Here is a 27,931-nt window from a genome sequence, read left to right on the forward strand (position 1 = left end):
CGTGGAGAGTCATGTGCTTTTAAACGCAGGCACCAAACTGAAGGTCTCTCAAGTTTATTAGTTGTCAAGAACGTTGCTGGTTACGAGAGGAACATTAAGTTTGACAGTGTCTCCCCACACTGGTGCTGCCGCCCCTCCGTTCTGCACACTGGGACTGGCCCTGCTGCACCTGGCAGAGGCTGATCGTTATTGTTCCTGTTCATATCAGCGTTAACATCCGGCTGCCTTGTGGTTTGGGGTGCTGTTGTTCTGCTTTTCAGAGCAGAAGCTATTATTAGAGCAAGAGCCAACTGGTGTCAACTTTTAAACAACAAACAGGTGACTGGAGCAGGTGCAGAAGGTGCTGCTCCAACAACTCCACCAGTGGCTCCAGCATCCAGTGCCTTTCTGAGCACTGCAAGAAACAAAACTGGCATTAAGAGGGCTCTACCCACAGCCCCATCACAGCACTGCACCTTAGAATCAAGCAGAGAAGCCTCTCCCACCTCAGCAGCAGCTGCAGCACTCTCCATCTCCAGCAGGCAGGGACATCACTGGGATGAAGGGCAGAGCCACACTTGGTGAGTCCCTCAGGAAGAGACAGCCAAGTGGAGCCCAGCAACAGCCACGGGTCAGCAGGATCAACACCTCAACCAGAATTCCTGGTTATGGCAGAAGGGGAATGGAGGTGCACCCCAAACCCCCCCAGACAAGCACCACGTGTGGGCTGGCAGCATGAAAGGCAAATCTCAACCACCAAGAGCAGCAGAGTGCAGTCAAACAACCCCCTCCCTCCCCAAAAAGCAGCCTCTGGTTTCATCCCCCTGAAGTTTTCACCTGGTAAAATACACAGGCCATAGCTCAGGCTTCTGATCCAGCAATTGTGCAAAACATTATCTTTGCCCTTCCCAAACTGGAAGAGCAGAATTGAAACTCATGAAGTGAACCATCACTTCTTATTCAATATAAACATGCCTGTCAGGTTTGAACTGGATCAAAAGCCAGCACAAGGTTTTTCCTTCCCCACATCCCATCTAATTGTAGCTCAAAGCCCACTCAGTTCTCATCCAGCTGCTGGCAGCACCACGATCAAACACTTCCAAACTGCATTTCTGGGCTTAAACTAACTAAGGTGGGAAGTGGCCACAGCCACTCTGAACATGCAGGATTGACACACTGAACGAGGCCACAGGACAACCATTCAGTACCCCAGAAATCAGAATAAGCTTCCCTAAAATAAAAAAATAATTAAATTACAACAGATTAAAAACACAGGTTAGGTGTCAAAACTGCCATCAGCTAATTCCAAACAGCCAGCTCAGCTCCCCACTTGCTGTCAGCCAGCTTGCTGTTTGGAGGATGAGAGACAGGGAACTTTTTCCAAGAATATACAAAACAAGTATGTAGATCTATTCAAAACGCAGGAAATCAGGTCTGAAGTGGTTCCAGGTTACTCTTGTCTCACATCTTCTAGAAATAAAAGCAGATAATTGGAGAAAGTCACTTGTCTGTTTTCTGCTTCCAGCTTCCCACAGCACAACTGCCACTACAGACATCCCAGCAGAGGGTCCTGCTGCAGGCTGTGAGACTCCTTGGAAGTTTGGCAAAGATGAAAATAATTTAAAGAGAATAAACTGGCTTTTTGCTTAAGCCAGTAAGTCTTTAATTTAAAAAAAAAAGGAATTACTAACTTGCCAGGATGCATTCCCACACCTGGAATGGACTGTTCCAGGCAAAGAGCACTGCCAAAGGTCACAGTTGAAGCGAAACCAGCAGCAGAACCATTGCATGACACTCAGATCTAAAGAGGTGAAGTGCAGCTGCTTTTGCATCTGCCTTGTGCTGTGAAACCAGCCGGAGACAAAGGCGCAGCAGCTGCCTGGCATCCCAGGCTCTCCCCTGCAAGAGTCCAAACTCAGAGAGTTCTCAGGAAGGTTCTCCTCCCCCAGCTGCCTCTACCAGTGCCTTGAGTCCACCAGCTCTGGGCGCAGGCTCAGCTTCTTCAGCGTTTCATAGCCCACCACGATGACGATGGTGGAAGGAGTGGCCGAGATGATGCGGGCAGAGAGGCCTTTGGTCAGCCCCCAGGGACCTTCCTCTGCAATGAGCTGTTTGAAGGTGAGAATGATGGAGCTCTTGCCTTCCACCTGCAATGGCAGAACAAACATTGCCAGAGCTGCCAGACTCCATGCTGAGCTGCTCTGGGGCTCTGCTGCAACTGAACACTCTGAGACAACAGATCAGCCAGTCTGACAGCATTGATCTGATCTCCAGAACTCCCTGAGGAGGGCAGCAAAAAAAGCACAAAGTCCCAAGGAGGCAGCAGGAAGCACCTCTCCCTTTCTGAAGGGAAAGCCTGTCTGAGCAGGCCAGGCTGGCACTGCCAGCCCGGGCTCTTCTTGCTAATGCTGAGGGTTAATTAAGCAGCTGCTACCCAGGATGAAAGGCCCAGGGAGAGAAGGGAAACAGCTCACCTGAAACCACAGAGATGAGAGGGCCCAGGCTGAACCCCACCCTGCTGAGTGCCAAACAGGCTGAGCTCTTACCTGCACCCGAGCCCTCACCACATCCATGGGGTTGGTGAGAGTGGAGGCTGTGGCAGCTGCAAGGGGCCCCGATATTGCTTGCAGAAGGAGGTGGGGACAGTCCTTAGGAGTCAAACTTGAAAGCTGTTCTGGGAACAGAAGAGAGAAAGTTTCAGACTTTCAGCTTATTATTTCCTTAACTCCATCTGATTTGCAGTGGGCAGAATCTCTGATTTACAGCCTGCAGAATCTCCAAGTGGTGCTTCCTACACCAAGCAGGAAGCTGGCACAGCACAGGGAGCAGGACTCATCACACTGCTGGCTCCAGGACACTCCCCATGCTTTGTGCCACAGCCTCCCACGCCTGTGGGGGAAACTGGACAGAATCAGCTTCCACACCCCCAAAACAGGGCATGAAAATCCCCACCCGCTTTAGAAGGTGGAGGAAGCCTTAAGACAAAGCTCCACTGGAAGGAGTCAGCAGGGATTTGTACAGAAAGCTGTCACTACTGGGCACAGTGTCCAGGAGATACCCTGGTTAGTGCTGATCCCAGATCTCCTCACTCTGCTCCTGCTGCCTGGCCAACAGGATTTGAATCTCCCACACTTTCATTGGCTGAAGTTGGACAGATGAGTGCTCAAAAGCCCCATTTTTGGCCAATGAAGAAGCCTGGCTGGCAGGAGGGACGGAAGCAGCTCTGTTTGAGACTTTGAACACTGACTGGAATCAGGGCCAGCAGTGTCCTTTGAACCCAAGGAGGGTTCAGTGACCCCAGCTGCTGCTCCAGGGACAGAGCACTGGGAAATGCAGCCAGAGCAGATTCACTGACAGCTGGGGTTTATGTTCCCCACCATCTCAATTCCCACTGAGAAGACAGGGAAAGAGCAAACACCTGGAAGCTGAGAGCTCTGGTTTCTCCATACCAACTGCCTTTTCTTACCTGCCCTCCTCTGAGCCCTTTGGGCATGAAAATCTTACAGTTAGTACATTGGGTTTTGGTCTTATGAACAGCTGACAGGGACACTGATGGCAGCACTCCCACAAAGCACAGACCAACATGCCAGGCTGCCACTGCCATTTAAATGCAGCACCAATGCTTCCTGCAGCTACCAGAACTCTGGAAAGCACACAGAACCTTGGAGACATCTGGATTTTGAAGAATCCTCCAAGATGTACTTTAGGCCCAGTACAGCAAAACCCAAAGTACTCACTGCCACCACCTTTTGGCAAAAATTAGGTAACCAGGCTCCTAAAAACCATGTGCAAAGCTGCAGGGCAGACATCTAAAGGATCATCAGAGGTGGAAATAAACCTCAGCTGGCCAATACCTTTAGCCTTTGGAAACACCCCAAGGAGTACAAGAACTGAGCTAGGGAGAAAGAACTTCCTGCTGGAGTGCAGTTTTCCATCAAAAGACTCAGTGCCAATTTTAAAGTTGCCAAAACTGAAGCAAATCCAGCAAACCTGACAGATATCCAGGGAAGATTTAGCCCTTGTTGGTTTTGCCCCGAGATTTGTGGCTCTAAAAGTCCCTTTACCATCTATGAGATTCCTGAGTTCACATGAACCGAAAGATGAACTATACTTACATGGTGGCTCCAAAATTCTGCCTTCCTCACTCCTGTGGAGAAGGCACTACTTGAGATACGTGGGAGAGAAAGTTAAAGCAGATGCATAAAGCCCCACTTGCTTGGAACCATCCAGTTTGGAGTTCTATAGCACCTGGACCCCTTGTTCTGCATGAAACACTGCTGCTTTGTTAAACTTCCACCCAACACCTGCAGAATTCCCACACAGCCAGATGCAGCTCCTTAGCTCAGGGCAGATTCTGCTCCCAGCCCCAGAGAGAAAACAAATCCCGCTGAATCCACGGCATCAAGAGTCCATCCAGGGGCTCCTGCCTCTCCTGGGGTAAGACACATTTCAAACCTCCTTTCACTTACCAGCATAGAAGTGGTAGAAGGGCCACCAGACAGCACTGTTGGGAATATAAGTGAGCAGCGAGGCCACATAACCCCGGTAGAAACCTCGAAAACCGTCAGCCCTGAAAATCTGTACAATGATATCCTTGGTTTGCCCAAAGACCAGCAGCCGCTTGCCATCTTGGTTCTGCACCTTGAACCTGCCCATGCTTTCCCCTTTCCTCTGCATCATGAGGTGCTGGGAGACCACATCGATGGGCACTGTGATGCTCTGGGCCACCAGGGAGGCCGAGCCTCCGGCCACCAGGGATTTGACGGCGTTGTTGTTGTTGTAGCGCGAGACGTATTTGCGCGTCAGCTCGTAGGTGGTGACGTAGCACTGCCCTGAGATCAGCGTGAAGGTGTTCACCAGGAAGCCTCGGTAGAGCCCGGCCGCCCCTTCTGTCCGCAGGATTTTCACAAAGGCATCGAAGGTGCCGTTGTAGAGGCTCTTGCCCTTCTGCACCTGCAGCCGCGTGCGGATGAGCGTGAAGGGGTAAACGCTCACGCGGATCATCATGGTCATGCAAATGCCAAAGACGTAGAATTTCCTTTTGTCCAGGTGCTCCCACTCGATGATGGGGATGTTGCGTTTGTCCTCCATGGCTCCTCGGGGGCAGGCAGGACAGGTCCAGGTTTCCCTCAAAGGTACAGAGCAGATCCAGGCCCAGCCTTCCAGCCTTGAGCAAGCTGACTGCAAGTGCTGGCACCTGAAACGAGAGAGCCCTTGGGTAGAGGACAAAGCCCCACTCTCTATATCCACCCACATCACCTCAACCTTGGCTGACTCTCCTCGAGCACACAGCCATGATATTTTCTGAAAAATCCTTTCCTTAGGATTTTTCCTCCTGAGAAGCTGAGAGGCTTCAGGAACAAAATGCCTTCTGATAAAACCTTTTCTTAGATTCTTTTAGTATAGTTTTAATGCAATATATATCATAAAATAATAAATCAAGCCTTCTGAAACATGGAGTCAGATCCTTGCCTCTTCCCTCATCCAAGAACCCCTGTGAACACTGTCACAGTGAATTCCCCCATGGACACACAGCCCTTCCACAACTGCTGCAAGGTGAATTGTAGCCCTGATATTTTCTGAAAAATCCTTTCCTTAGGATTTTTCCTCCTGAGAAGCTGAGAGGCCTCAGGAACAAAATGTAAACCATGATTATCTGTTGCTGTGGAATGCAACAGGTGCATCTGGGATTGGTCTGATGTGGTTGTTTCTAATTAATGGCCAATCACAGTCAGCTGGCTCAGACTCTGTCTGAGACAGAAGTTTTTGTTATCATTCCTTCTTATTGTATTCTTAGCTAGCCTTCTGAGGAAATCCTTTCTTCTATTATTTTAGTATAGTTTAAATATAATATACATAATAAAATAATAAATCAAGCCTTCTGAAACATGGAGTCAGATCCTCATCTCTTCCCTCATCCTGGTCCCCCTGTGAACATTGTCACACACAGCCAGCCTTGCACAGCACTGAGTGACTGTAACCTCCAGAGGCAGGGCCCTACCATGTGCCTGATGGTGACACCTTCAGATGTCACTGTGGCTGTTTTCTGGGCTCCAGCAGCAGCTCTCAGCACAGCCCAGGCTGCTCTGGGGAAAAGCAGAGCTCCTGTGCTTTCAGAAGCAGATGAGCAGCACACACACCTTTTAATGGGCATACAAGATCAGGGATGGCCAAGCAAAGCAGCTTCTCCCCAGTCATTCCAGGTCTGTCGTGCTCCCAGGTGTCAGGGCGTCACTTTTCAGTTGCAGGATCTGTACAAAGAAGAAAGTGACAAGTCCGTTTGTGTTCCTCGATTCCCTGCATGAATTAGACCCATTTCTTTGGGCACTTCCATTCTTATCTCCCTAAAGCTGGAGGGTGATGAGAGGAAAAGAACAACAATGGGAAAACAAGGCAAGACAGCCATGTAGAGTCTCCACATTGATGACCAAGATCCTGAAAAGAAAGGGTTAAATCACAGCCCAGGATCTCTCTGTTGAGCTGCTTGGCAGCTACACCAGCAAAGTCCACCCTCCATTCCAACACTCCATCTCTGCTCCTGGGCTGATAACCCCCCTTCCACTGCTGGCTGTGGGATGGGGAGGATGAGGAGGGAGGGGCTGCTTCAGCCTCCCCCAGCCCCAATTGCTGCAGCTCATCACCAGGTCCCAGCAGGCTCCTCGTACTTTCAGCTGCTCTAATTAGTAAATTAACTTGCTGCACGATTAACCAAGCTTGGGCTAAGGGAACCTACACACATGGCCAGGCAGCAGGAGAGGCACAGCTCAGAGAATCACCCAAAACAAGATGGAGCAGTTCACTGCCAGTAAGGACTTACTTTCACATCAAACTTTCAAAAAATGGGGTGTTTGGGTGGCTGAACTTTTGGGAAAGTGTGTGCCAGGGAGCCCTGGTGCCCTCATGCATGTGAGGTTTGTGCTCTTTTGTTGGTCATGCCCCCAGCTCACATCCTCACTGGATTTGTGCAAAACCTGTTTACAAAGAGTAAAGACATGTTGAATTTTGAAAGAAAAGCATTTGTAGGATTTAATTTGACCCTTCCACTTAACTCCAGATTAAATAATGGAATGACAAAATGATCTGGGACTGCAGCTGGATCATAACTTGTATTCCAGGCACTGGCAGTGCACGAGCTGAACAGCTGGGGAGCAGAGCCAGAGCAAGGAACAGGAACAAGGGAGCCAAAACCTTGATCTGAAAACAGATCCAGCAAGTGAGAGCTCAAAGGGATGGGCAGCCAGCAGCACACACTGACCTGGGGGCACTTCACTTTACCATGACACAACATCAGTGCCCAAAGGAGCTCCAAGGGAGAGGCACCTGGGACAGGACAGGACACAAGGAATGGCTTTCCATTGTGCAACAGCAGGGTTAGGGGGGATATTGGGAAGGAACTGTTCCCTCTGAGGTGTTCCCTCTGGCACAGAGCCCCATCCCTGGCAGTGCCCAAGGCCAGGCTGGACAGGGCTTGGAGCCACCTGGATAGCTGAAGGTGTTCCTGCCCATGGGATGAGATGAACTTTAAGGTCCTTCCAACCCAAACCAGTTGGGATTCTTAGGGAAATGTCTCAACACTTCAGGATTGATGAAGAACTCACCCAGGCCAGAGACATTCTGTTAGAAACACAGTAACAAAACAACTGGAGGTTGTTTATCTCTGGCACAGAGAAGAAATTGCAGTTATGAAATTAAGGCAGAACAGGGGTGGGTGTCCCATTAAGTGACCATTTCATTGCCCATTGACCAACAAAATATTTGCTGAATAGGAGCAAACAGCATTACAGGCTACCACAGCTCCTGCAGGTGGACAGAGGAGTTAAAAACACCCCAAATTCCACTTTTTTACCATTGTAAAGAGAACTACACTTCACCCTGCCAGCTAAGGCACAACAAACACCCCAGCCTGGATTGCTTTAGTCACAATCACAGCCCTACTGGGTTTGCTAATACTGACATGATTTGACACACAAAGCTTCCTGCACAGGAATTATCTGTGCACAGCACCTAGGAAAACACCACTTGGTTCTTGTTAAGAGTCCCTACTAGCTTAATATGTCATTAAAAAAAATTAAAATAGACTCTAGTCAATATGATTCCCTGGTGAAGCCTGAGGGTTTAGTCCATACTCCAAATTCTTCTGCCACCACCATGGAATTTGAGCTCCCCACAAAGGAAAGGGAAGGGCTGCCTGCAAAAAACATTCTCATTACTGCAATATGGAAAACAAAACAACAACAACAATAATAATTCCTTGATCTTTATTTAGTTTTATGTGCTCTAGTGCTTTGGGTTCAGAATTTCAGCCACAACTTCTTGAGGAAACAGCTGTACTTTCTTTGGACTCTCACCAATAACTCCTCTCATTCAGGATCTGAATTAGACAAAGCCACTTTAACCCCATGGCTCTGAGGCACTCAAAGTCCCTCCTGTGTGGAAGAAGGAAGGGATCCTGGCAGCTCCAGGGATGAGCAGCATGGCTGCAATTCTTTCTTTGCCAACATAAAAAACATTCATTTTGCTCAGAGCATTTAATGTCCCAGAAATTTAGACCACGGCCTTGCTCAGGGATCCCATCACACTCATTAAGATTTGATGATCTTTCAAGGAATTTTAGAGAGGCTGATATAAAAGTCATGGTTACATCTCCTGAGAATTGGTCTGCCCTCCAAAACAAGTACAAGCACACCACAGCTCACACATCCTTAAACTCTGGAGCAGCTTCTGTGCCAAAACCAGCCCTCAGTGGTGCCTTCCCTCCATGCACAAACAGCATTTCTTGAACTTCTGCCTGGAAATGCAAGCAGGTGGTGCCAAGCAAGGCATCCCTGCTCCTGCTCTCTCATCTGGGCACAGCCTCAGCCTCCCACACACAGAACTCAGTACAAACCCCCCCAGTTCATGTCCTTTAACGCCACTCTGTCAGTCTGGTCCCCAAACCGCTCGTTGCTGCAGCTGGAGCTCAAGATGCTTCTCTGGCAAACACAGACAGGGCTTTGTGTGCCCCGGGCAGGGATGTGCCTTGGCCAGCATGCTAATGCCTCAGCAGCAGCCTGGGAACCTTGTGCAGCCAGCCCTGAGGCTGCCTGGCACCTCCAAGGGCACAGAATCACACAACAGCCTGAGCTGGACAGGGCCCAGCAGGGCCAGCTCTGCAGTGAATGGTTCACTTGGGGATTGAACGCTGGCCTTGGGGTTATCAGCACCACATCAGCTCATGGAGCTCAGGCACCACATCCAGCTCAGCACAACCAGCTCAGCACAACCAGCTCAGCACAACCAGCTCATGGAGCTGAGCTGAGGCACCACGTCCAACTCACTGAGTTGAGCTGAAGCACCAGATCCAGCTCATGGAGCTGAGGCACCACATGCAGTTCACTGAGCTGAGCTGAGGCACCACATCCAGCTCACTGAGCTGAGTTAAGGCCCCACATCCAGTTTATGGAGCTGAGCTGAGACACCACAACCAGCTCACCATAACCAGCTCACGGAGCTGAGCTGAGGCCCTACATCCAGCTCACCAGATCCAGTTCATGGAGCTGAGCTGAGGCCTCACATCCAGCTCACTGAGATGAACTGAGGCACCAGATCCAGCTCACCGAGCTGAGCTAAGGCCTCACATGCAGCTCACCGAGCTAAACCCGCCCCTCACACTCACCCCGCGGTAGGAGGGGATCCAGGCCCTCCAGGGAGGCAGTCCTGGCTCTCACCCCAGCCCCGCAGCTCCGGCACAGCTGTGGCTCTGTGAGCGCTGTGGCAGCGGCGCTCTGGGGACAGCACTGCCCTCCCCAGCACCCCCGGCCCGGGGCAGGACCCCCCGATCCCACCCCTGGGTGAGACCCCCACCTCCGATCCCGGCCACAGCAGCTCGGCCGAGCTCTGGGGCACAGAACAGCGGCACAGCTCGGTCCGGGATCCGCTCAAGGTCACTGCGGGGCCGGACGCGTGCCCAGCCCCGCGGCTCGGTGTCCCCGCTGTCCCCAAGCCGCCGTGGCCCCGCAGCCCCGGGGGGCCCCGGCCGCTCCCCCGCCCAGCCCGGGGAGGGCTTCGGCCTCTGCCCCGAGGAGGGTCTTGAACCCTCCAGCTCCTTTCTCCGCGGCCATTCAAGCCCTGTCCCGCCTGCCCCGGGGGTCTCACCGAGGGGGCTCCGGGCCCTCCCCGTCCGCCCCGGGACCCTCCGGGCCTCTCTCCTGGGGTCTTTCAAGGCCAAAGGGTCTCACACCAACCCCCTCCCCGCTTTACGTGCGCCCCTCACCAGCAGCCCCCTCTCCTCCACCTGCCGCGTTCCCGCCCAGCCGCGCCGCCTCCACACCTGCCCAGATCCCGCTCGGCCGCCGCCGCCCGCACCGGCGCCGCACCGGGCCGGGCCAAACCACCACCGACAGGCCGTGCCGCACGGCGGCTGGCTTGGTTCAGGCCTCGCCCCGGCCCGGCCCCGGTGCCGGCAGCCGCTCACCTGACGGCGGCGGGAGGGAGCCCCTCGGAGCCCCCGGCCGGGCCGGCTCCGCCGCCCCATGGCCGCTCCCGGGCCGGAAGTGACCGGCGGCGTCAGCACCGGAGAGCCGCCGCCATCTTGGGAGCGGGCAGAGGTCGCACCGGAAGTGCCCACTCGCTTCCGGCCCGCAGTAAAGAGGGCGGCCGGGCCTTAAAAGGACCGCGCCGAATTACGGCTCTTAAAGGGCCAGCGGCTGGAGGAGGAAACAGCACGGGGGCACCCACAGGAGAGAGTGATGGCTGTGAGAGAGCTGTTCCCTGCTCCCCGCTCTCCCTGCGCCTCGTTGCAGGTGGACGCTGCACAGGCGCGTGTGTCCCTGCACACCCACGCATGTCTGTGCACGCCCACGGGTGTCTCTGAATGCCCACACGTGTCCCTGCACACCCACAGGTGTCTCTGAATGCCCACGTGTGTTCCTGCACACCCACGTGTGTCTGTGCACACTCACAGGTGTCCCTGCACCTGTGAGTGTGCGCAGGCCACACATGTCTCTGCACACCCATGGATGTCCCTGCACACTCACGTGTCCCTGAATACCCACAGGTGTCCTTGCACGCCCACACATGTCCCTGCACACCCACAGGTGTCCCTGCCCACCCTCGTGTGTCCCTGCACACCGACGTGTGTCTGTGCACACCCACAGCTGTCCCTGCACACCCACACATGTCCCTGCACCCCCACGTGTGTCCCTGCACACCTACAGGTGTCCCTGCGCACCCAATCATGTCCCTGCACACCCACATGTGTCCCTGCACACCCACGTGTGTCTGTGCACACCCACACATGTCCCTGCACACCCACCAGTTCCCTGCACACCCACATGTGTCCCTGCACACCCACGTATGTCTGTGCACACCCACAGGTGTCCCACACATTCCCCAGGCCCAGCCTCGTACACCCCCACAAGCCCCTCGGGGCTGCTCCACAGACCCAGCAATGTCAGGCATTGAGTTTTCCTTTTTTAATAAAAAAAGCAAAGAGCAGCAAAATGTACAGCTGGCTTGGCTTTGAAAAGGCAGCTCAAGGATGCTGGAAATGGGGTGGGGGGACAGCCAGGGAGCAGTGGGGGCACCCCAGGGACCATGAAGCACTGAGGGGTGGGTGGCAGTGCAGGGTGGGTCCCACGGGGCTGGATTAGGGAGCACATCCAGCACAGCTTGGCCCATGCTGAGGTTTTTGTGGAACTTGTTGTTTTGTCCTGGTGTCAGGATCCACCATTCCCAGCCGTGCTCACCCCATGGTGACATTTCTCCTCTGTGTCACATGCTTTGCCTGTCCCCATGACCTCTCTCCCTGTCCCACTCCTTGCTCCCAGGGCCCATTCCACCCTCACCCTCAGAATGTGAGCCTTAGGTTAAAACAGGTGTATTAAATTAAAAAACCCATACTGAGGTTTTTATGGAACTTGTTTTTTTTCCCTGGTGTCAGCATCCACCGTTCCCAGTCATACCCACCCCACGGTGACATCTCTCCTCTCTGCCACATCCATGACCTCTCTCCTCTCCCTGTCCCTTGCTCCCATTCCACCCTCACCCCCAGAACGTGAGCCTTAGGTTAAAACAAGTGTATTAAATAAAACAAAAACAAAACCAAAAAAACCCTTTCACAGTCCCACCCCTCCCCACACCCCCCCTTCCCCAGGGTCTCCCTGACCCACTGCCATTGTCACGCCGTGTCCCCTGCCGGGACGTGCAGCCTGTTGTTGTCCACGTCCACGTCCCCACCGAGCTGGAGGCAGCACGCCTGGGAGCCTTCATCCTCCTCCTCCTCCTCGGTGGCAGCTCCAGGTGCCGGGGGTTCCGCGGTGCCCCCGTTGAGGGGCACCTTCTCCCTCTGGCGTGACGGGGGGCTGTGGGGCGTGCTGCAGCCCCTCACCTTGCTGCGAGCTCTCAGCTGGTCCCGGTAGGCCATGAGGGCCAGGCAGGCGGCCCCGGCCAGCGTCACGGCCAGCAGCACCGTCACAGTGACAAACTGGGACCAGTACGAGCGGGGTGGCGAGCCCACCTCGCCCAGCTGGGCCCTGCCAGAGTCCCTGAGCTGGTAGCGAGCCACAGTCCAGGTGTAGTTGTTCTCTGTGGCCTGGCAGGTGTAGGTGCCAGCCATTCCCTGCTGCATGATGACCACCAGCGTGTGGTCAGGCTGCAGCACCGTGTGTCCCTGGGCACTGCCAGGCTGCTGCCAGCTGTAGGTGGCCAGGGCGGAGCGGCGAGGGCACGGCAGCTGGACCACGGCGTTCAGCGGGGGGCTGAGCCCTGTGGGTGTGGAGAACACAGTGATGTGGTGCACCTGAGGCAGAGGAGAGATTTTTCTAGGGTAGAAATCTAGTTTGATTTAGGTAGAATGTACATCTTGCTGTGTAGTCTAGCTGCAAAAAGCCTAAGTGTCATGGACATCTTTTATGAAAAATCCTTTCCTTAGGATTTTTCTTCCTGAGAAGCTGAGGGGCCTCAGGAACAAAATGTAAACAATGGTTATCTGCTGCTGTGGAATGCCACAGGTGGATCTGGGATTGGTCTCATGTGGTTGTTTCTAATTAACGGCCAATCACAGTCAGCTGGCTCAGACTCTCTGCCTGAGACAGAAGCTTTTGTTATCATTCTTTCCTATTCTATTCTTAGCCAGCCTTCTGAGGAAATCCTTTCTTCTATTCTTTTAGTATAGCTTTAATGTAATATATATCATAAAATAATAAATCAAGCCTTCTGAAACATGGAGTCAAATCCTCGTCTCCTCCCTCAACCTCAGACCCCTGTGAACATTATCACACCTAAGCTCAGAGAAACTGCTTCAGTGAAAGACAGAGATAAGGGGGGAGGAGACAGAAAGTGATAGAGAGAGACAGAGAATGCTGTGAGAGCAACTCAACCTGACCTAGGAATTCTTTCTGATAAAGAAGAACTAGCGGCAAATGCCACGCGAAATTTGTAAAAATAAACATGTAAATATTTATAAAATATAATGTAAATATTTATAAATATAAATGTAAATATCTATAAAATAAATATTGTGAAATTGTGTGCATATGTATTTGAGACGGGGATAAAAAGGGACCTGAAGCTCCCAGAAGTACACATGTCATTTTAAGGGAACGATTCCCACATGCGTCTACCGCTGTAATAAACATCCTGGCTTTACAACTCTCACAAAAGCTGTAGAGTTTTGTTTATCCCCACAAAACACAGCCCATGAGCCCCATCCCACCCCCCATGTACCCCCATACTCAACCCTGCACAACGGGATCCTCCGGTGCCCCCCAGGAGCGGGGCATGGCCGCGCTCCTCCCGCGGTGGCACACGGCATCCGGTCTCCCATTCTTAACATCCTGCAGCCACTCGCTCCTGCAGCCAGGAGAGAAGTGTCAGCAGCACCCCAGTGACCCCCAGAGCCCTCCCAGCTCCCACCCTGCTGCTCACTTGTTGTCGGTGGCCAGGTGGGCACGCAGGCAGGCGCCCCCGGGGCTGTGCCAGGCACAGTAGGGGTCCCGTGCCAGCACGCACTCGGCACAGCTCCGGTGCAGGCTGCAGTTGGCCAGCGGGACCTGCAGGACGCCTCTGGAGTAGCCCACATAGAGGATGCCCTGGGGAGGGAGAGGTGCAGGGCTGAGCTTTCCCCCAGTGCTGGTTTTGGGTGGTTGTTGGGTGTCTGGGTGCTCACACCTGCCCTACCTTCCCTGGTGCCAGCAGCAGGTTCTTCACCGGCTCTGGTGTTGCAAAGAGCTGGATGCTCTCCACAATGTGGGCACCCTCCACTCCCTCAAGCTCCACTGCCTTGTGCAGGAAACCCTTGTCTGTGGGGCATGGGGGACATTGCTGAGGCTTTGGAGCCAAGGGGAGGGTGGGATGGGTGACCCTGTGTGCCCCCCATATCACCCCACCTGTGGCCAGGAACATGACACGGCACGGGGTGCCCAGCACATCGTGGGTCTCATGGACTGTGATGCGCGTGTAGTTGACATCTGACTTCACCAGGAGAGGCTTTTTCTGGAGGGGTGACACCTTCCCGTCCATCAGGAAATGATCCTTCATGAAGCTGAGGGCTTTGTCCGAGGAGGCACCCATGGAGCACTGTGGGGGGACAGAGGAGTTTGTGCTGGGGAGGGAAACTGAGACACAGGGAGGGGAGGATGTGCTGCAGAACCACGCTGCCCTGGCCAGCATCAGTGGGGTGCAGAGGGACCCCCTCTCCTTTCCCATCCCACCTGCAAGTGTGGGCACACAGGGATACACAGAGCCCATCTCTTGGGGACCAGCGTTGTCCCCTGGTGGGGAGCACACCCCTGAGTGGGCATCACTCACACTGCCAGGCCGGGGACTCATGTCAGGGCCACTGTAGACTATCCAGCGAGAGCTCTCCTTGTTCAGCTCCTTGTACTTGCCCTCGAAGACCTTCTCCAGATCCTCCTGACGGTAGGCACAGACGGCGGCGCTGCCCGCCCTGCCCGCCTGCCTGCAGGGAGGGACAGTGGGCAGCAGCAGGGCACGGGCCCAAGGGCTCCCTGCACAGCCTTGGGCCCTCAGCACTGCCAGGTGAATAGCCCTGGGCACTCACCAGTGCGAGGTGAACAGCCCTGGCACTCAGCCCTGCCAGGTGAACAGCCCTGGGAACTCACACTGCCAGGTGAACAGCCCTGGGCACAAAGCACTGCCAGGTGAACGGCCCTGGGCACCCACCAGTATGAGGTGAACAGCCCCGGGCACTCACCAGTATGAGGTGAACAGCCCCGGGCACTCACCACTGCGAGGTGAACACCGCGTAGAAAACAGTGCGGCCGTCGTGGCGGGGCAGAGCAAAGGCGTGGTGGATGACGTTGAAGGGGAAGTGGCCGGTCTCGGAGCACTCCAGCTGTGCCTTCAGGAAAGTTGTCCACTTCTTCTGCAGCACCTTGTCCCCCCCTACATCGCTCTGCAGGAAAGTGCTCATCACCAAGGTGACATGACCCCTTTGTCCCCTGCCATTGTCCCCTATCATCATTGCTATCACAGTACAACTATAATCTCCATTATGGTCTCTTGTGATTGTCCCTGTCCCATTGTCTCCTGTCACATCATCATCATCCCCCACTGTCACTCTGATTTTTTAAGATTTTCTAAGTTTTCTGATATTGACATTCTTGTAGCTAACTTTCTCACACACTTTCTGTAAATAACTCATTGTTTTGCATTCTTTTATGGCCTACTGGGACCAGCTTCTCTTTTATGGAAGAGAAATTTGATAGACTGTTGGATTGTCCAGTGTCATTGGAGAGGTGGCACTGTCACCCTCCAATCCACTGTCACTTTCAGAAAACCATAAATGCTAAAGTCAGAAAACAAACTTCCCTTTTTTCTTCTTCACCTTGAGAGCAGCAGTGTGCGCTCGTGTTCTTTCATATCCTATAGTGACACCCCATCACTGTGCCCCCACTGCAGCCCACCACCATTCCCTGCTCTCACACCTTGCAGACACGGGCCACCCGTGGCACCAGGAGCTTCTCAAAGAAGTCAAACTCATCTGCTGTCTCCTCGAAGAAGAAGTAAACCTTGTCGTCCCCAGGGAGGCTGAAGGAGGCCACGAAGGCGGCGTCGGCTGCAGGTACAGGTGGGTGAGAAGCTGGAGCCATGGAGGGCTGCAGCACCTCCCCAGGGGCAGCACCTTCCATCTGCTCACCCGAGAGCCAGCGGAGGAAGGCGTCCGTCTTGAGCAGCGTGCGGGTGCCCAGCGAGCGGGAGATGATGGGCTCGTTGCCCTGGAAGTTGTTCATGGTGCCAGCATAGAGCTCTCCGTCTGCCCAGGGACACAGAGGGGGCTGAGCCATGCTGGGGACCCCCCACCCTCGCCCTCCACTCCATGGGAGCCCAGCTGAGAGGCCACTGGCCCCATACTCACCCACCAGCAGGGCTGTGTAAGTGTGCTGGGGATCGAAGGGGCACTGGCCCTTCCCGTCCAGGAAGGACTGTCCTCTGCCACTGTCCAGCGTGAAGCTTTCCAGGTGCTGTGCAAAAGGGGAGAAAAATCAGCCAAAGGACCGAAAACAACCCCAAATCTGTAGGGAATAACTGTGGAATAACTTGCAGACATAGGGTGGCCCATGGCTTCAAGGTGGGTGCAGGGATGATGACAGAGGATGCCGGGGGTACCCGGCTCCTGTCACCTTCCCTCATTGTCATTTTGGGGAGTGGCAGTCCCCACCACGTGCTCAGCATGGAGGAGACTGAGGCAGGGACAGAGAGCCTGGAGTCACCTGAGGGGACCCAAAATTGGGGTTTCCCTGCCGGAGGAAGAGTTGCTGGCAGTTGAATGAGAATCACCAAGGGCTCCTTTAGCAGATGGCACATAAGGATATCCCTTGAGGGGGACACTCAGCACCCCCATCCTGGGCTCGCTTCTGGACTGTATTTTGTAGGTCCTGACAAAATACAACCCCACAAGCTGCCCAGAGAGCCCCAGAATGCTGCCCTGGGGAGGACACTCACGATGTAGGTGCACGCAGGGCTGAAGGCGTAGGTGCCACAGGCATAGAGGTGGGTCTGGTTCAGGGCCACCAGGACTCGGATGAAGTTGAAGCACTCAGTCTGAGGGGGAAAGAGTTGGGTGCTGAGCACCCCCAGAGCTTTGTGGGGCCCCTGAGCCCCCCACAGGGCCAGCTCACCTCTTTGCTCTTCTTCTTAAAAGTGCATTCAGATGTTTTCACATCTGTGGGTCCCCACCTTATCTATAAAGGAAACAAAGATGTTCCTGGGCTGTCGAGCCTAACCTCACGGGAAAACTGAAACACAGCAGAGGCACCTCCCTCTCCCACCTCCCCAAAAGGGGTGCTGCTCACCGAGGCTTTGGCACGGATGCTGCCAGGGGTGCCAACGGCGAGGGCCAGCAGCCAGTCACGTGCCCCCACGTAGAGCTGCTCCTCGCTCTCATCCAGCAGGAAGATGTCGTAGTGGGACACATTGTCCTGGCTGAAGTGGGTGAGGGTCCGCCGGGGGTCCCCTGGCAGGAGCAGAGGGGGTGAGGGGAGCCCAGGGGTCACACACACACCCCCCACCACCCTCCGTGTGCGGATGTGGCAGCAGCTGCCAGCAGAGCAGCTCTGTTTAATCTCACACAGGAAATGGGGTGCAGTTCTTCCCCTTCAGATCTTGTATCAGCATCACCCCTTCACCCTCCAGCTCCCCACTTCCCACTGTCCCCTCCGGCTCCTGCTGCAAGAGCTGGACATCCCCAAGCTGCAGACCCCCAGAAATGGAGTGCATTTCCCCCCCAAGCTGTGCCTGTGATGCTTTGGGGCATCTGTTTGGGGGATGCACTGCCCCAGGGTGCCACCCTGGAGGAGTTACAAACCCCGAAGTGTCAGACTGGGGGTGTCACCAGTCCCCAGGGTGCCCTTGGGCACAGGCAGAGATTGCAGATTCTCATTCATCCCCAGCAGGCACCGAAACTGGGGGATTTTTGCAATTTTGGGCATGGCTGCTCGGGGAAAGGGAAGTGACAGCGCAGTCAGGGCTGGAAAGGCACGACCCTGCCGTGGGGCACAGACCCTGCTGCAGCCTGATTGCCACATCCCAGCCCCCCCCAATCCCCTGCTTTTCCCCCATGCCGTGCCCTGTCCCTTCCAGAGGCAGCTTCTCATCCCCCCAGCGTGACCCTGAGCACACCCTGGGTGCCAGCTGGGTGACAAAATCACTGGAGGATCCGGCCCATCGAGTGCTGGGGTGCCAGTAAATGATTCTCTCATCTGCCCCCAACACCACCTGCAGCCACTGGTGCTGTCCCCAACCCTCTGAGGGTCACTCATGGGGCAGGGGGGGCTACACTGGGGGGCACCCCAAGCTTCCTGATGCTGGACACTCAGCCCTGGGGATGGACCCTGTCCCAGGCAGAGGCTGTGCACCCCTCTCCCCAGCTGTGTACCCCCTCCCCAGCTGTGTGCCCCCCTCTCCAGCTGTGCCCCTCTCCCCAGCTGTGTGCCCCTCTCCCCAGCTGTGTGCCCCTCTCCCCAGCTGTGTACCCCCTCCCCAGCTGTGTGCCCCTCTCCCCAGCTGTGTACCCCCTCCCCAGCTGTGTACCCCTCTCCCCAGCTGTGTACCCCTCTCCCCAGCTGTGCACCCCTCTCCCCAGCTGTGTACCCCTCTCCCCAGCTGTGTGCCCCTCTCCCCAGCCGTGTACCCCCTCCCCAGCTGTGTACCCCCTCCCCAGCTATGTACCCCTCTCCCCAGCTGTGTGCCCCCCTCCCCAGCTGTCCCATGCCGTACTCACCGCTGGGGAAGGCGAGGCGGGGCAGGGGCTCGGCAGAGCAGAGCAGGGCAGCCGGCACCACCACCCCGCAGAGCAGGCGGAGGGCGGCGGGCATGGCTGGGGGCGGCAGGGCTGCGCCCCACGAGAGTCCCACCACCATCCCTGCGGGCAGGGAGGGAGAGGGTCACACGCTGCTGCTGGGCTGGCTGCGTGTCACCGCCCCCGGCGGAAACCAGAGGGGGGAAGCGGTACCCGGGAGAGGGAGGAGGAAGGGGGTGTCTGCAGTGCCTCGAGTCCCCGCGCGGCCCCCCCAGTTTGGGCACGAACTTCCCACTGCCATGCCGGCACCCAGAGAGGTGCCCCGGGCCTCTGGGCTCCTCACCGACATCTTGGCACGGTCAGGATGTCTCCTCACCCTCTGGATTCCAGCACCAACCAACATTTCTGGCACAGAGATGTCCCCTCGTCATGTGGGGTTCCAGCACCACCATCTCTGGCACAGTCAGAGATGTCTCCTCACCCTCTGGGCTCCTCATCAAAATCTCTGGCATAGAGATGTCCCCTCAGCATGTGGAGCTCCTGCACCACAATCTCTGTCACACAGAGATGTCCCCTCGCCATGTGGATTCCAGCACCAACATCTCTAGCACAGTCAGAGACGTGCTGTCACCTTCTGGGGCTCTTCTACCAAAATTTTGGCAGTCAGGAGGTCCCCTTAACCTCTGGGGCTCCTCTACCGAAATTTTGGCACTGTCAGGATGTCCCCATGCCCTCTGGGGCTCCTCCAGCAAAATCTTGGCACAGTCAGAGATGTCCCCTCACCTTCTGGGGCTCCTCATCAAAATCTCTGGCACAGAGATGTCCCCTCAGCATGTGGGACTCCAGAACCACAATCTCTAGCACAGAGGTGTTCCTTCACCCACTGGGGTTCCTCACCAAAATCTCTGGCACAGTCAGGATGTCCCCTTGCCATGTGGGGCTCCTCACCAACATCTCTGGCACAGAGATGTCCCCTCACCCTCTGAATTCCAGCACCACAATCTCTGGCACACTCAGAGATGTCCCCTCACCTTCTGGGGCTCCTGCACCAAAATCTTGGCACACTCAGAGATGTCCCCTCACCCTTCTGAGGCTCCTGCACCACAATCTCTGGCACAGTCAGAGATGCCCCCATGCCCTCTGGGCTCCTGTACCAAAATTTTGGCACAGTCAGGATGTCCCATCACCTTCTGGGGCTCCTGCACCAAAATCTCTGGCATGGTCAGAGATGTCCCCTCACCCTCTGGGTTCCAGCACCACAATCTCTCACATTCAGAGATGTCCCCTCACCCTCTGGGGTTCCTCACCAAAATCTCTAGCACAGTCAGAGACATGCTGTCGCCTTCTGGGGCTCCTGCACCAAAATCTCTCACATTCAGAGATGTCCCCTCACCATGTGGAGCTCCTGCACCACAATCTCTGTCACAGTCAGAGATGTCCCCTCACCCTCTGGGGCTCCTGTACCAAAATTCTGGCACAGTCAGAAACCTTCCCTCATGCTTTGGGGCTCCTCACCAAAATCTCTTGCGCATTCAGAGATGTCTCCTCACCCTTTGGGGCTCCTGCACCAACATCTCTGTCACAGTCAGAGATGTCCCATCACCTTCTGGGTTCCTGCACCACAATCTCTGGCACAAAGATGTCCCCTCGGCCTCTGTGCTCCTGCACCACAATCTCTTGGCACAGTCAAAGATGTCCCCTCAGCCTTTGGGGCTCCTGCACCACAATCTCTGGTACATTCAGAGATTCCCCCTCACCTTCTGGGCCTCCTGCCCAGGACCCCAGCACAGAGGCATCCAGAGGCTCCTGCCTTTGCCCCCAGAGCTCAGAGCCCATCCCCACCAGCGATTCCTCTGCCTGGCTCCATCAGTGATCACAGCATCCACAAAATGGTGGGGAACACACACAGGAACCCCCTTCCTGCAGCACTGAGGACAGAGCCACATCTGCAGAGGCCGGCGGTGCCCAAACCCCTTTGCCCACGGCCACCGCGTCCCCAGCGAGCAGCATTACCTCTCTGGCAGTCCAGGACGGAGCCTCTCACCTGCAGCCCTGGCACGGGAGCCCCGGGCAGGTGCCCGAGCCCCGGGGGCTGCGGCCACGCGTGTCCCGCGGCTCCATGCCCGGCTCGCTCCGAGCTCGCAGCCCGGCTCTGCCGAGCCCGGCCCAGCCCAGCCCAGCCCCGCGTGGCTCCGGGAACCTGAAAGTCCTGCTGGAAGAGGACGAGCCCCGGCAGGTTGGGGCAGTGGGTGCCTGAGCCCGCCTCTCCTGCCTCGCATCCCTGCGGGGAGAGCAGCGGAGCCTGGCGGAGGCGGCCGGGATGGGAACCGGGATGGGAAATGGGGAGCTCTGCTCCTCCAGCTGGGTGCCCCGGGGGTGGCAAAGTGGGGGACAAGGGTGTGCCCAGGTGCCAGGCTTTGCTCGCTGGGGAAGGCTTTGGGGTGAGGAACATAAATGGCATTTTTCCATTGTGCGGATTGTGTGGGCCAACAGCAGGCCTGAGCATCATCCCCAAAAGAGCCCCATGGGGATAGGTATCACCCAGAAAACCTGCACCCCAAAACAGCCTCATGGGGCACCCTCACAAACAGCCCCATGGAGCACCCCAAACAGCCCCACTGGGCACCCCAAAACAGTCCCATGGGGCACCCCACAACCAGTCCCCCATGGAGCACCCCACAAACAGCTCCATGGAGCACCCCAAAACAGCCCCATGGAGCACCCCACAACCAGTCCCCCATGGAGCACCCCACAAACAGCTCCATGGAGCACCCCAAAACAGTCCAATGGGACACCCACAAACAGACCCCCATGGAGCACCCCCATAAACAACTCCATGGAGCACCCCCACAACAGCCCTGTGTGGCACCCCAAAACAGCCCCACAGGGCAGCCCCACAAAGCTCCCACAGCTGTTCCCCAAATCCATCTTCCCCTGGACATTCCATCCTCAAGCCCAGGCTGCTCTGGGCTGGCTGTAGGCAAGAAACTCCCCAAAAACAGCCCCATGGTGGCAGGCATCACTCAGAAAACCTGCACCCCAAAGCAGCCCCATGGGGCACCCCACAAACAGCCCCCTGGGCAACCCCACAAACGGCCCCATGGGACACTCTAGAAAAAACCCCATGGGGCACCCTAGAACAAGCCCCATGGGGCACCCCCAAAACAGCCCCATGGGGACAGACATCACCCAGAAAACCAGACGCCCAGGGGGGAGCAGTGCTCCCCAAAACAGCCTCATGGGGCACCCCAAAACAGCCCTATGGGGCACCCCAAAACAGCCCGATGGGGCACCCCAAAACAGCCCCATAGAGCACCCCCAAACAGCCCCATGGGGCAGCCCCACAAAGCTCCCACAGCTGTTCCCCAAACCCACCTTTCCCTGGACATTCCATCCTCAAGCCCAGGCTGCTCTGGGCTGGCTGTAGGGAAGAAACCCCCCAAAACCAAAGCCCTGGAGTTGCTCACCATCCCCGAGGCACCCCAATATCCCTGAGGACGAGGCTGAGGAGCATCCTGCCCTGTTGGAACCTCCTTACCTGCCTCTGCCATGGCCAGAGCAGCCCAGGGGAGCCCCGGCAGGGCAGCGCTGTGCTCAGCACCTTGCTTGGCTGGGACAGAGGCTCCTTGTGAGCACAGAACGCTGAAAGTAGGTTACTCTGCCCCGGATTTCCCACTTGGCAGGGGCTGCAGGGGGACGGGGCCGCACGGAGCCTCGGACCGGCCCCATTGTTCTGCCCTGGGCTGCAGCCACCGCGGCTGTGGAGGGAGGGGGGGGGATGGAAACGGGAGCAGAGGCTCCTCAGAGAGGCTGGAGATTTGATTTGGCTCCTCAGAGAGGCTGGAGATTTGATTTGGGGCTGTGGTGGGGCTGAGGAAACCGCCGGTGTTACCCAATGTGAGGCAGGGCTGACGCAGGATGTGAGGTGGGAAGCTGGAATCCCCTCTCAGCCTTGTCTCTTCTCTTTTTTTGGGGCCCCGCGTCATGGGGGTGTAATTTGGGGTGTAATTACATCTGGGGATGTAATTTACAGCCTCCTTCTATAGGATTTGGCACATGGGAGGGAGACCAAGGGTCCCTCATCACTGCAGTGCTTCATTTCCCCCCTGGTGCTTTCAGGCTCAGCACAGCTGTGGTTTCATGGGTCCTGCTCCTGCTGCCATCTCCTCCTGGAGGATTCCCTCTAAGACAGGGTTGGGAATGTAATTTCCAGCCCCTCTCTATAGGATTTGGCACATGGGAGGGAGACCAAGGGTCTCTCAACACTTGGACGTTTCAGTTTTCCCCTGGTGCTTTCTGGCTGAGCACAGCTGTGGTTTGTTTCATGGGTCCTGCTCCTGCTTGGATCTGCTCCTGGAGGATTTGGAATGTAATTTCCAGCCTCTTTCTATAGGATTTGGCACATAGAAGGGAGACCAAGGGTCTGTCACCACTGGGGTGGTTCAGTTTCCCCCTGGTGCTTTCAGGCTCAGCACAGCTGTGGTTTCATGGGTCCTGCTCGTGCTGGCCTCTCCTCCTGCAGGATTCCCTCCAAGACAGGGAGCGTTGTGCTGTCAGTGAGCACAGAGCCACAGGATGGAGCCAGGCCCAGCCCTGGTGCTCACCAAGGTGGGCTGTGATGGATGCACTATGGAGCTGTGGCACTGATGTGCCAGCTGCTCAGACATCCCCCGTGCCTCAATTCCCAACAGTTTGTTCCTTCTCTGAAGCTGGGCTGCAATTCCCTGCCCATGCCAGCTCCCAGGAGCATCCCCGTGGTGTGGGGGGTGCAGGAATGATCCCAACACCCAGAGGGGCTGGGGCAGCTGGGCCTGGGGGAGGCCCCGAGATCCAGATGTGAGGGGAAAGCCCCGAGATCCAGATGTGTGGGGGAAGCCCCGAGATCCAGATGTGAGGGGGAAGCCCTGAGATCCAGATGTGTGGGGGAAGCCCCGAGATCCAGATGTGTGGGAGATGGAAGGCAAGGCAGAAGGGGGTGGGCTAAGGGCACGGGAGGATGAAGGGGAGGAATTTGGGGGTGTACACAAGAGGAAATGGGAGCTGATTGTGCCCATGGGGTTGCTCCATAGCAAGGGTGGGGAGAGCTGGGGGGTGCAGGTAAGGGAGAGGAGGATGCACAGGAGGGAGCTGAGGGGTGCAGGAGGTGTGGAGGGGTGCACAGGACATGGGGGAGAGGGAAATGTGGGAGGAATGTGAAGGGCAGGGGGTGCGGGGGATACCGGGGGTCTCCCCAGGGCCGGCACCTCATCCTCATCCTCATCCTCATCCTCATCCTCATCCTCATCCTCATCCTCATCCTCATCCTCATCCTCTTTGTTGCCGCTTTCAGCATCAGCGCGGGGGGTCCCCCAAGCCCAACCCCACTGTGGCGATTTCCCCCTTTCCCCCTCCACCTCCCGCCCCCGCCGAGCCTCCCCAGAGCCCCCGGGGCCCCCCGGCCGCCCCCGGCCCCGGTGGCGGAGCGGCGGTACCGACCTGCGGCGGGCGGGCGGGAGCGGCATCCCCCGGCCCCGCATCCGGCTCACGTCGCCATGGCTACGGCTGTACCGCGGCCCCCCCCGCACCGACAGACAGACAGACAGACAGACCCGGACGGACTGACGGACGGACACGGGGCCACGGCTGTACCGACAGACAGACCCGGACAGACTGACGGACACGGAGCTGCGGAGCCCAAACCCCCCTGCACAGACAGAGCCGGACGGACGGACTGACGGACATGGGCACGGAGGGGGCTCTGCCTCCCCTCACCCCACACAGCACCGAGCCTGCACCCCCAGGAGGGGCAGGGACACCCCTCTGCCCCCCATGATGTGGGTTACATCCTCTCCTGACGCGTTCCTGTGCCCCCAGAACAACACTGGGGTCCCTCAGCCCAGTTGTGCTCTCAGCTTTCGTCAGTAAGTCCCTGCACCCCCATCTCAACACCCCCAGATCCAGAGCCCCCTGTATCCCACACCACACCCCATATCGGCACCCCCCTACCCACAATCTATCCCTGCATCGCATCCCCACACCCCATCCCTACACCCCATATCTGTACCCCCAAACCCACATCCTATATCTGCACCCCCCCACCCACACCCCATCCCTGCACCCCCATACCCACATCACATCCCTCCACCCCACACCCCATCCCTGCACCCCCAAACCCTATTCCTGCACCCCCAGACCCATCCTTGCACCCCACACCCCATCCCTGCACCCCCAAGCCCTATTCCTGCACCCCCAGACTCACACTCCATCCCTGCACCCCCATACCCCGTATCTGCACCCCCAGACCCCATCCGTGCACCCCCAAACCCTATCCCTGCACCCCCAGACCCCCAGATCCCATCCCTACACCCCCATTCCTGTCTCAGCCCTCCCACTTGAGTGCTGCTGGCTCTGGCTTCCCATGTTGTGGATTTGGGGGTCCCTGGAGCACTTTGGGGTGCAGCCGTGTCACCAGGCTCTCTGGGTGTGTCCCCCCCTGTCCTCAGCACCCACAAATTCTGCTCTGTGGCATTTCCCCCTTGGAATTTCCCCTGCAGGGAGCCTGGCCTGGCTGGAGCCTGCAGCCCTCACTGTGGAACTTTCTCCCTTCCCCTTCCCAAGCTGAGTGAGAACCCCAAAACAGGATCCCAAAGCACCACTTCCTCCCCTCTGCAGCCACCCACCTGCCCTGCTTGACATCAGCACCAGCTGGGGTGCAGCAGCAGCACCCCAAAATCCTCCAACAACCTGCAGCATTGTCTGGGGTGCAGCATCAGACCCCAAACCCTCCAGCATTGCTCTGCATCAGCTGGGGTGCAGCAGCAGCACCCCAAAACCATCCAGCCTGCAGTATTGCCTGGAGAGCAGCATCTGCACCCCAAAACCCTCCAGCCTGCAGCATTGCCTGGGATGCCACAGCAGCACCCCAAAACCCTCCACCCTGCAGCATTTTCCTTCCAGGGCTGGAGAGCATCATCAACACCCCAAAACTCTGCAGCATTGCCCTGCCAGGTTTTGGGTGCAGTATCAGCACCCCAAAGCCCTCCAGCATTGCCCTGCCAGGGCTGGAGATCATCATCAGCACCCCAAAACGCTCCAGCATTGCTCTGCCAGGGCTGGGGTGCAGCAGCAGCACCCCAAACCCTCCAGCATTGCCCTGCATCCACTGGGGTGCAGCAGCAGCACCCCAAAACCTCCAGCATTGCCCTGCCAGGGCTGGGGAGCAGCATCAGCCCCCCAAAACCCTCCAGCCTGCAGCATTGCCTGGGTTGCCAGCCCTGTACCAGCTGGGGAGCAGCATCAGCACCCCAAAACCCTCCAGCATTGCCCTGCCAGGGCTGCAGAGCAAAGCCGAGTGCCCCTGCAGCTGCCAGCTTTGAGAGGCTGGAGCCCTGGGCAGGGATCTGGAAGGAGTTTGTGCCTCGTGCCCAGCAGCACTGGCAGCCTGGCAGGAGCTGGGCACTCCCCAAGGCTGAGCTGCAGCCCCTCGGGGTGCTGGACACCCCCAGGGTGCCCGGGGGGGGCTCTGTGCCCTGCAGCACATTGGGGGGCAGCCCTGGGGGGTGGCAGTGGGCACAGGCTCACATCTCAGTTCCTCCTTTGGGATTAGCAGGGTGGCTTGACCTTAATCTCCCCGGGCATGCAGGGGCCTGGAGGGGCTGCCCTGGGGCTGGCAGGGCCCCCAGCACCCCTGGGCCCTGCCTGGCCAACCCTGGTGCCTTGCCAGGCACTGGAGTCACTCCCAGCCCTGCCCCATCCCAGTCATTGCTCCAAGGCTTCCTGGGCTGGATTTCCCCTAAAAAATTCTGGTGGTCCTCAAACCCCGGTGCTCCTGCCTGCTCTGGGTGCCTCTGAGAGACCCCAGCATGGCCATGGCCCTGCTGTGGGACCCCATCTCCCTCCTCTGAGCCACACTCTCAGGGCTCAGATCCACAGGACAACGGGAGGAGAGGGACAAACCTGACCTCGAGTCGGTGCTTTGGCTGCAGTAGGGCTGGAGATCCACCACAGGCTCCTCTGCAGAGTGTGTGAGGGCCCTGTGGGCTGCAGCTCCCTCTGGGCTGGGCAAGGTCCCCATGGGCTGCACGTGGCTCCACAGGATGAGCAAACGTCCCTGTGGGCTTGTGCAAAGTCCACACCAGGGAGTGCCAGAACCCTGTGGGGAGTGCCTGGGTCCCAAGGGGCTTTGTAAGGAGCCCAAAATGTCAGTACTGTCCTTACAGGGCTCTGCAGTGTCCCTGAGGGCTCTGTAAGGAACCCATCATATCTGTATTGTCCTTACAGGGCTCTGCAATGTCCCTGAGTCTGTGCAGAGACCCCATGGGGCTCTGTAAGGGACCCATAACATCTGTATTGTCCCCTAGGGGCTGTGCAGAGCCCCCATGGAGCTCCAGCTCAGCCTTTTCCCAGTGCCAGGACTCTGTGTTCCCCATAGGCAACATGGGGGCGATGCAGGCTGTCAGTTCCCTGTTGCATTTCCCCATGGCAGTTCCCCATGGCAGTCCCCGTGTCTCCTGGCCTGTCTCCTCCCAGGAAGATGCCAGCAGCGCGGCTGGCTTCCCCCATCACTCCAGAACGGGCTATTTTGGGTCCAACCTCATGACTTTTGGGGGCAGGAACCCTGGGGAAGTGTTGAATGGAAGGGGACAGGATGCAGCAATGTGTGGGTGGCTGTCCAGCTGGCAGGAATGGGAGGCAAACAGCACAGAGAGGGGGACACTGTGTCCCCTCCCATGCTGTGGGCCTGTCTCACCTCCTTGTGCCCCTGTCCTGATTCAGAGCAAATTTGGGAGAGAATCCCCAAAGGGGCTACGGTAGGAAAGCAGGAGCAGGAATGTGGAGGAAAAAAAACCAAACCTGTGCGCTTCTTCTGTCCCCCCTTCACTCTCTGGAACACTCTTAAAGGTGCAAAACTTATTATTCAGCATAAACAGAATGAGCTGATTGGGGATAAAAGCATCACAGAGTCAGCTCCTGGGAGGGGAGGTGGCACCTCGCTCACCTCTCTGGTTCCCCACAGCCTCCCTTGAAGCTGGGAGGTGGCACCAACACCCTGCACCCCCTGGCACCCCCTGCCCCCCGAACCTCAGCCCTGCTGCCCCCAAACCTGGGGTGATGCGACCCCGCACAGCACGGGGGGGCTCAGGTATCCGGCACAGGGGGTACCCCCAGGCTGGGCACCCCTGGCACCTACCTGGCAGTGCCTGCGCCCCGGCCGCCCGCCGGCGTCCCTCGCTC

At 57.0% G+C, this 27,931-nt stretch overlaps 2 protein-coding genes across 7 annotated transcripts; both read right to left on the reverse strand.

The window, feature by feature from the left end:
• Positions 1-38: 38 nt before the first annotated feature.
• On the reverse strand, positions 39-10,594 carry SLC25A44 (solute carrier family 25 member 44). The gene is made up of 5 exons (XM_074529651.1): positions 10,433-10,594; positions 6,120-6,230; positions 4,449-5,176; positions 2,526-2,653; positions 39-2,126 (listed from the first exon to the last, which is right to left on the reverse strand). Exons 2-5 carry the CDS (start codon positions 6,131-6,133, stop codon positions 1,935-1,937), a joined length of 1,062 nt encoding a protein of 353 aa, XP_074385752.1. The 5' UTR covers positions 6,134-6,230; positions 10,433-10,594; the 3' UTR covers positions 39-1,934.
• A 1,426-nt stretch (positions 10,595-12,020) lies between these two features.
• SEMA4A (semaphorin 4A) lies at positions 12,021-27,911 on the reverse strand. 6 transcript variants are annotated; one of them, XM_074529648.1, is made up of 15 exons: positions 22,257-23,556; positions 18,701-18,841; positions 17,274-17,434; positions 17,100-17,162; positions 16,924-17,022; positions 16,337-16,442; positions 16,118-16,234; positions 15,906-16,036; positions 15,204-15,373; positions 14,767-14,917; positions 14,346-14,535; positions 14,137-14,258; positions 13,885-14,048; positions 13,697-13,809; positions 12,021-12,723 (listed from the first exon to the last, which is right to left on the reverse strand). In XM_074529648.1, the coding sequence occupies exons 1-15, from the start codon at positions 22,267-22,269 to the stop codon at positions 12,137-12,139; spliced, it is 2,328 nt and encodes a 775-aa protein (XP_074385749.1). In that variant the 5' UTR covers positions 22,270-23,556; the 3' UTR covers positions 12,021-12,136. The 6 variants fall into 6 exon arrangements, with proteins under 6 accessions (XP_074385749.1, XP_074385748.1, XP_074385746.1 ...); XM_074529647.1 differs by lacking the exon at positions 22,257-23,556 and adding an exon at positions 27,888-27,911 and having other exon boundaries at positions 15,906-16,234; XM_074529645.1 differs by lacking the exon at positions 22,257-23,556 and adding an exon at positions 24,194-24,495 and having other exon boundaries at positions 15,906-16,234; positions 17,274-17,403.
• Between the last annotated feature and the right edge of the window lie 20 nt (positions 27,912-27,931).

This window comes from Zonotrichia albicollis, chromosome 30, assembly GCF_047830755.1.
Source record: "Zonotrichia albicollis isolate bZonAlb1 chromosome 30, bZonAlb1.hap1, whole genome shotgun sequence".
Taxonomy (NCBI): Eukaryota; Metazoa; Chordata; class Aves; order Passeriformes; family Passerellidae; genus Zonotrichia; species Zonotrichia albicollis.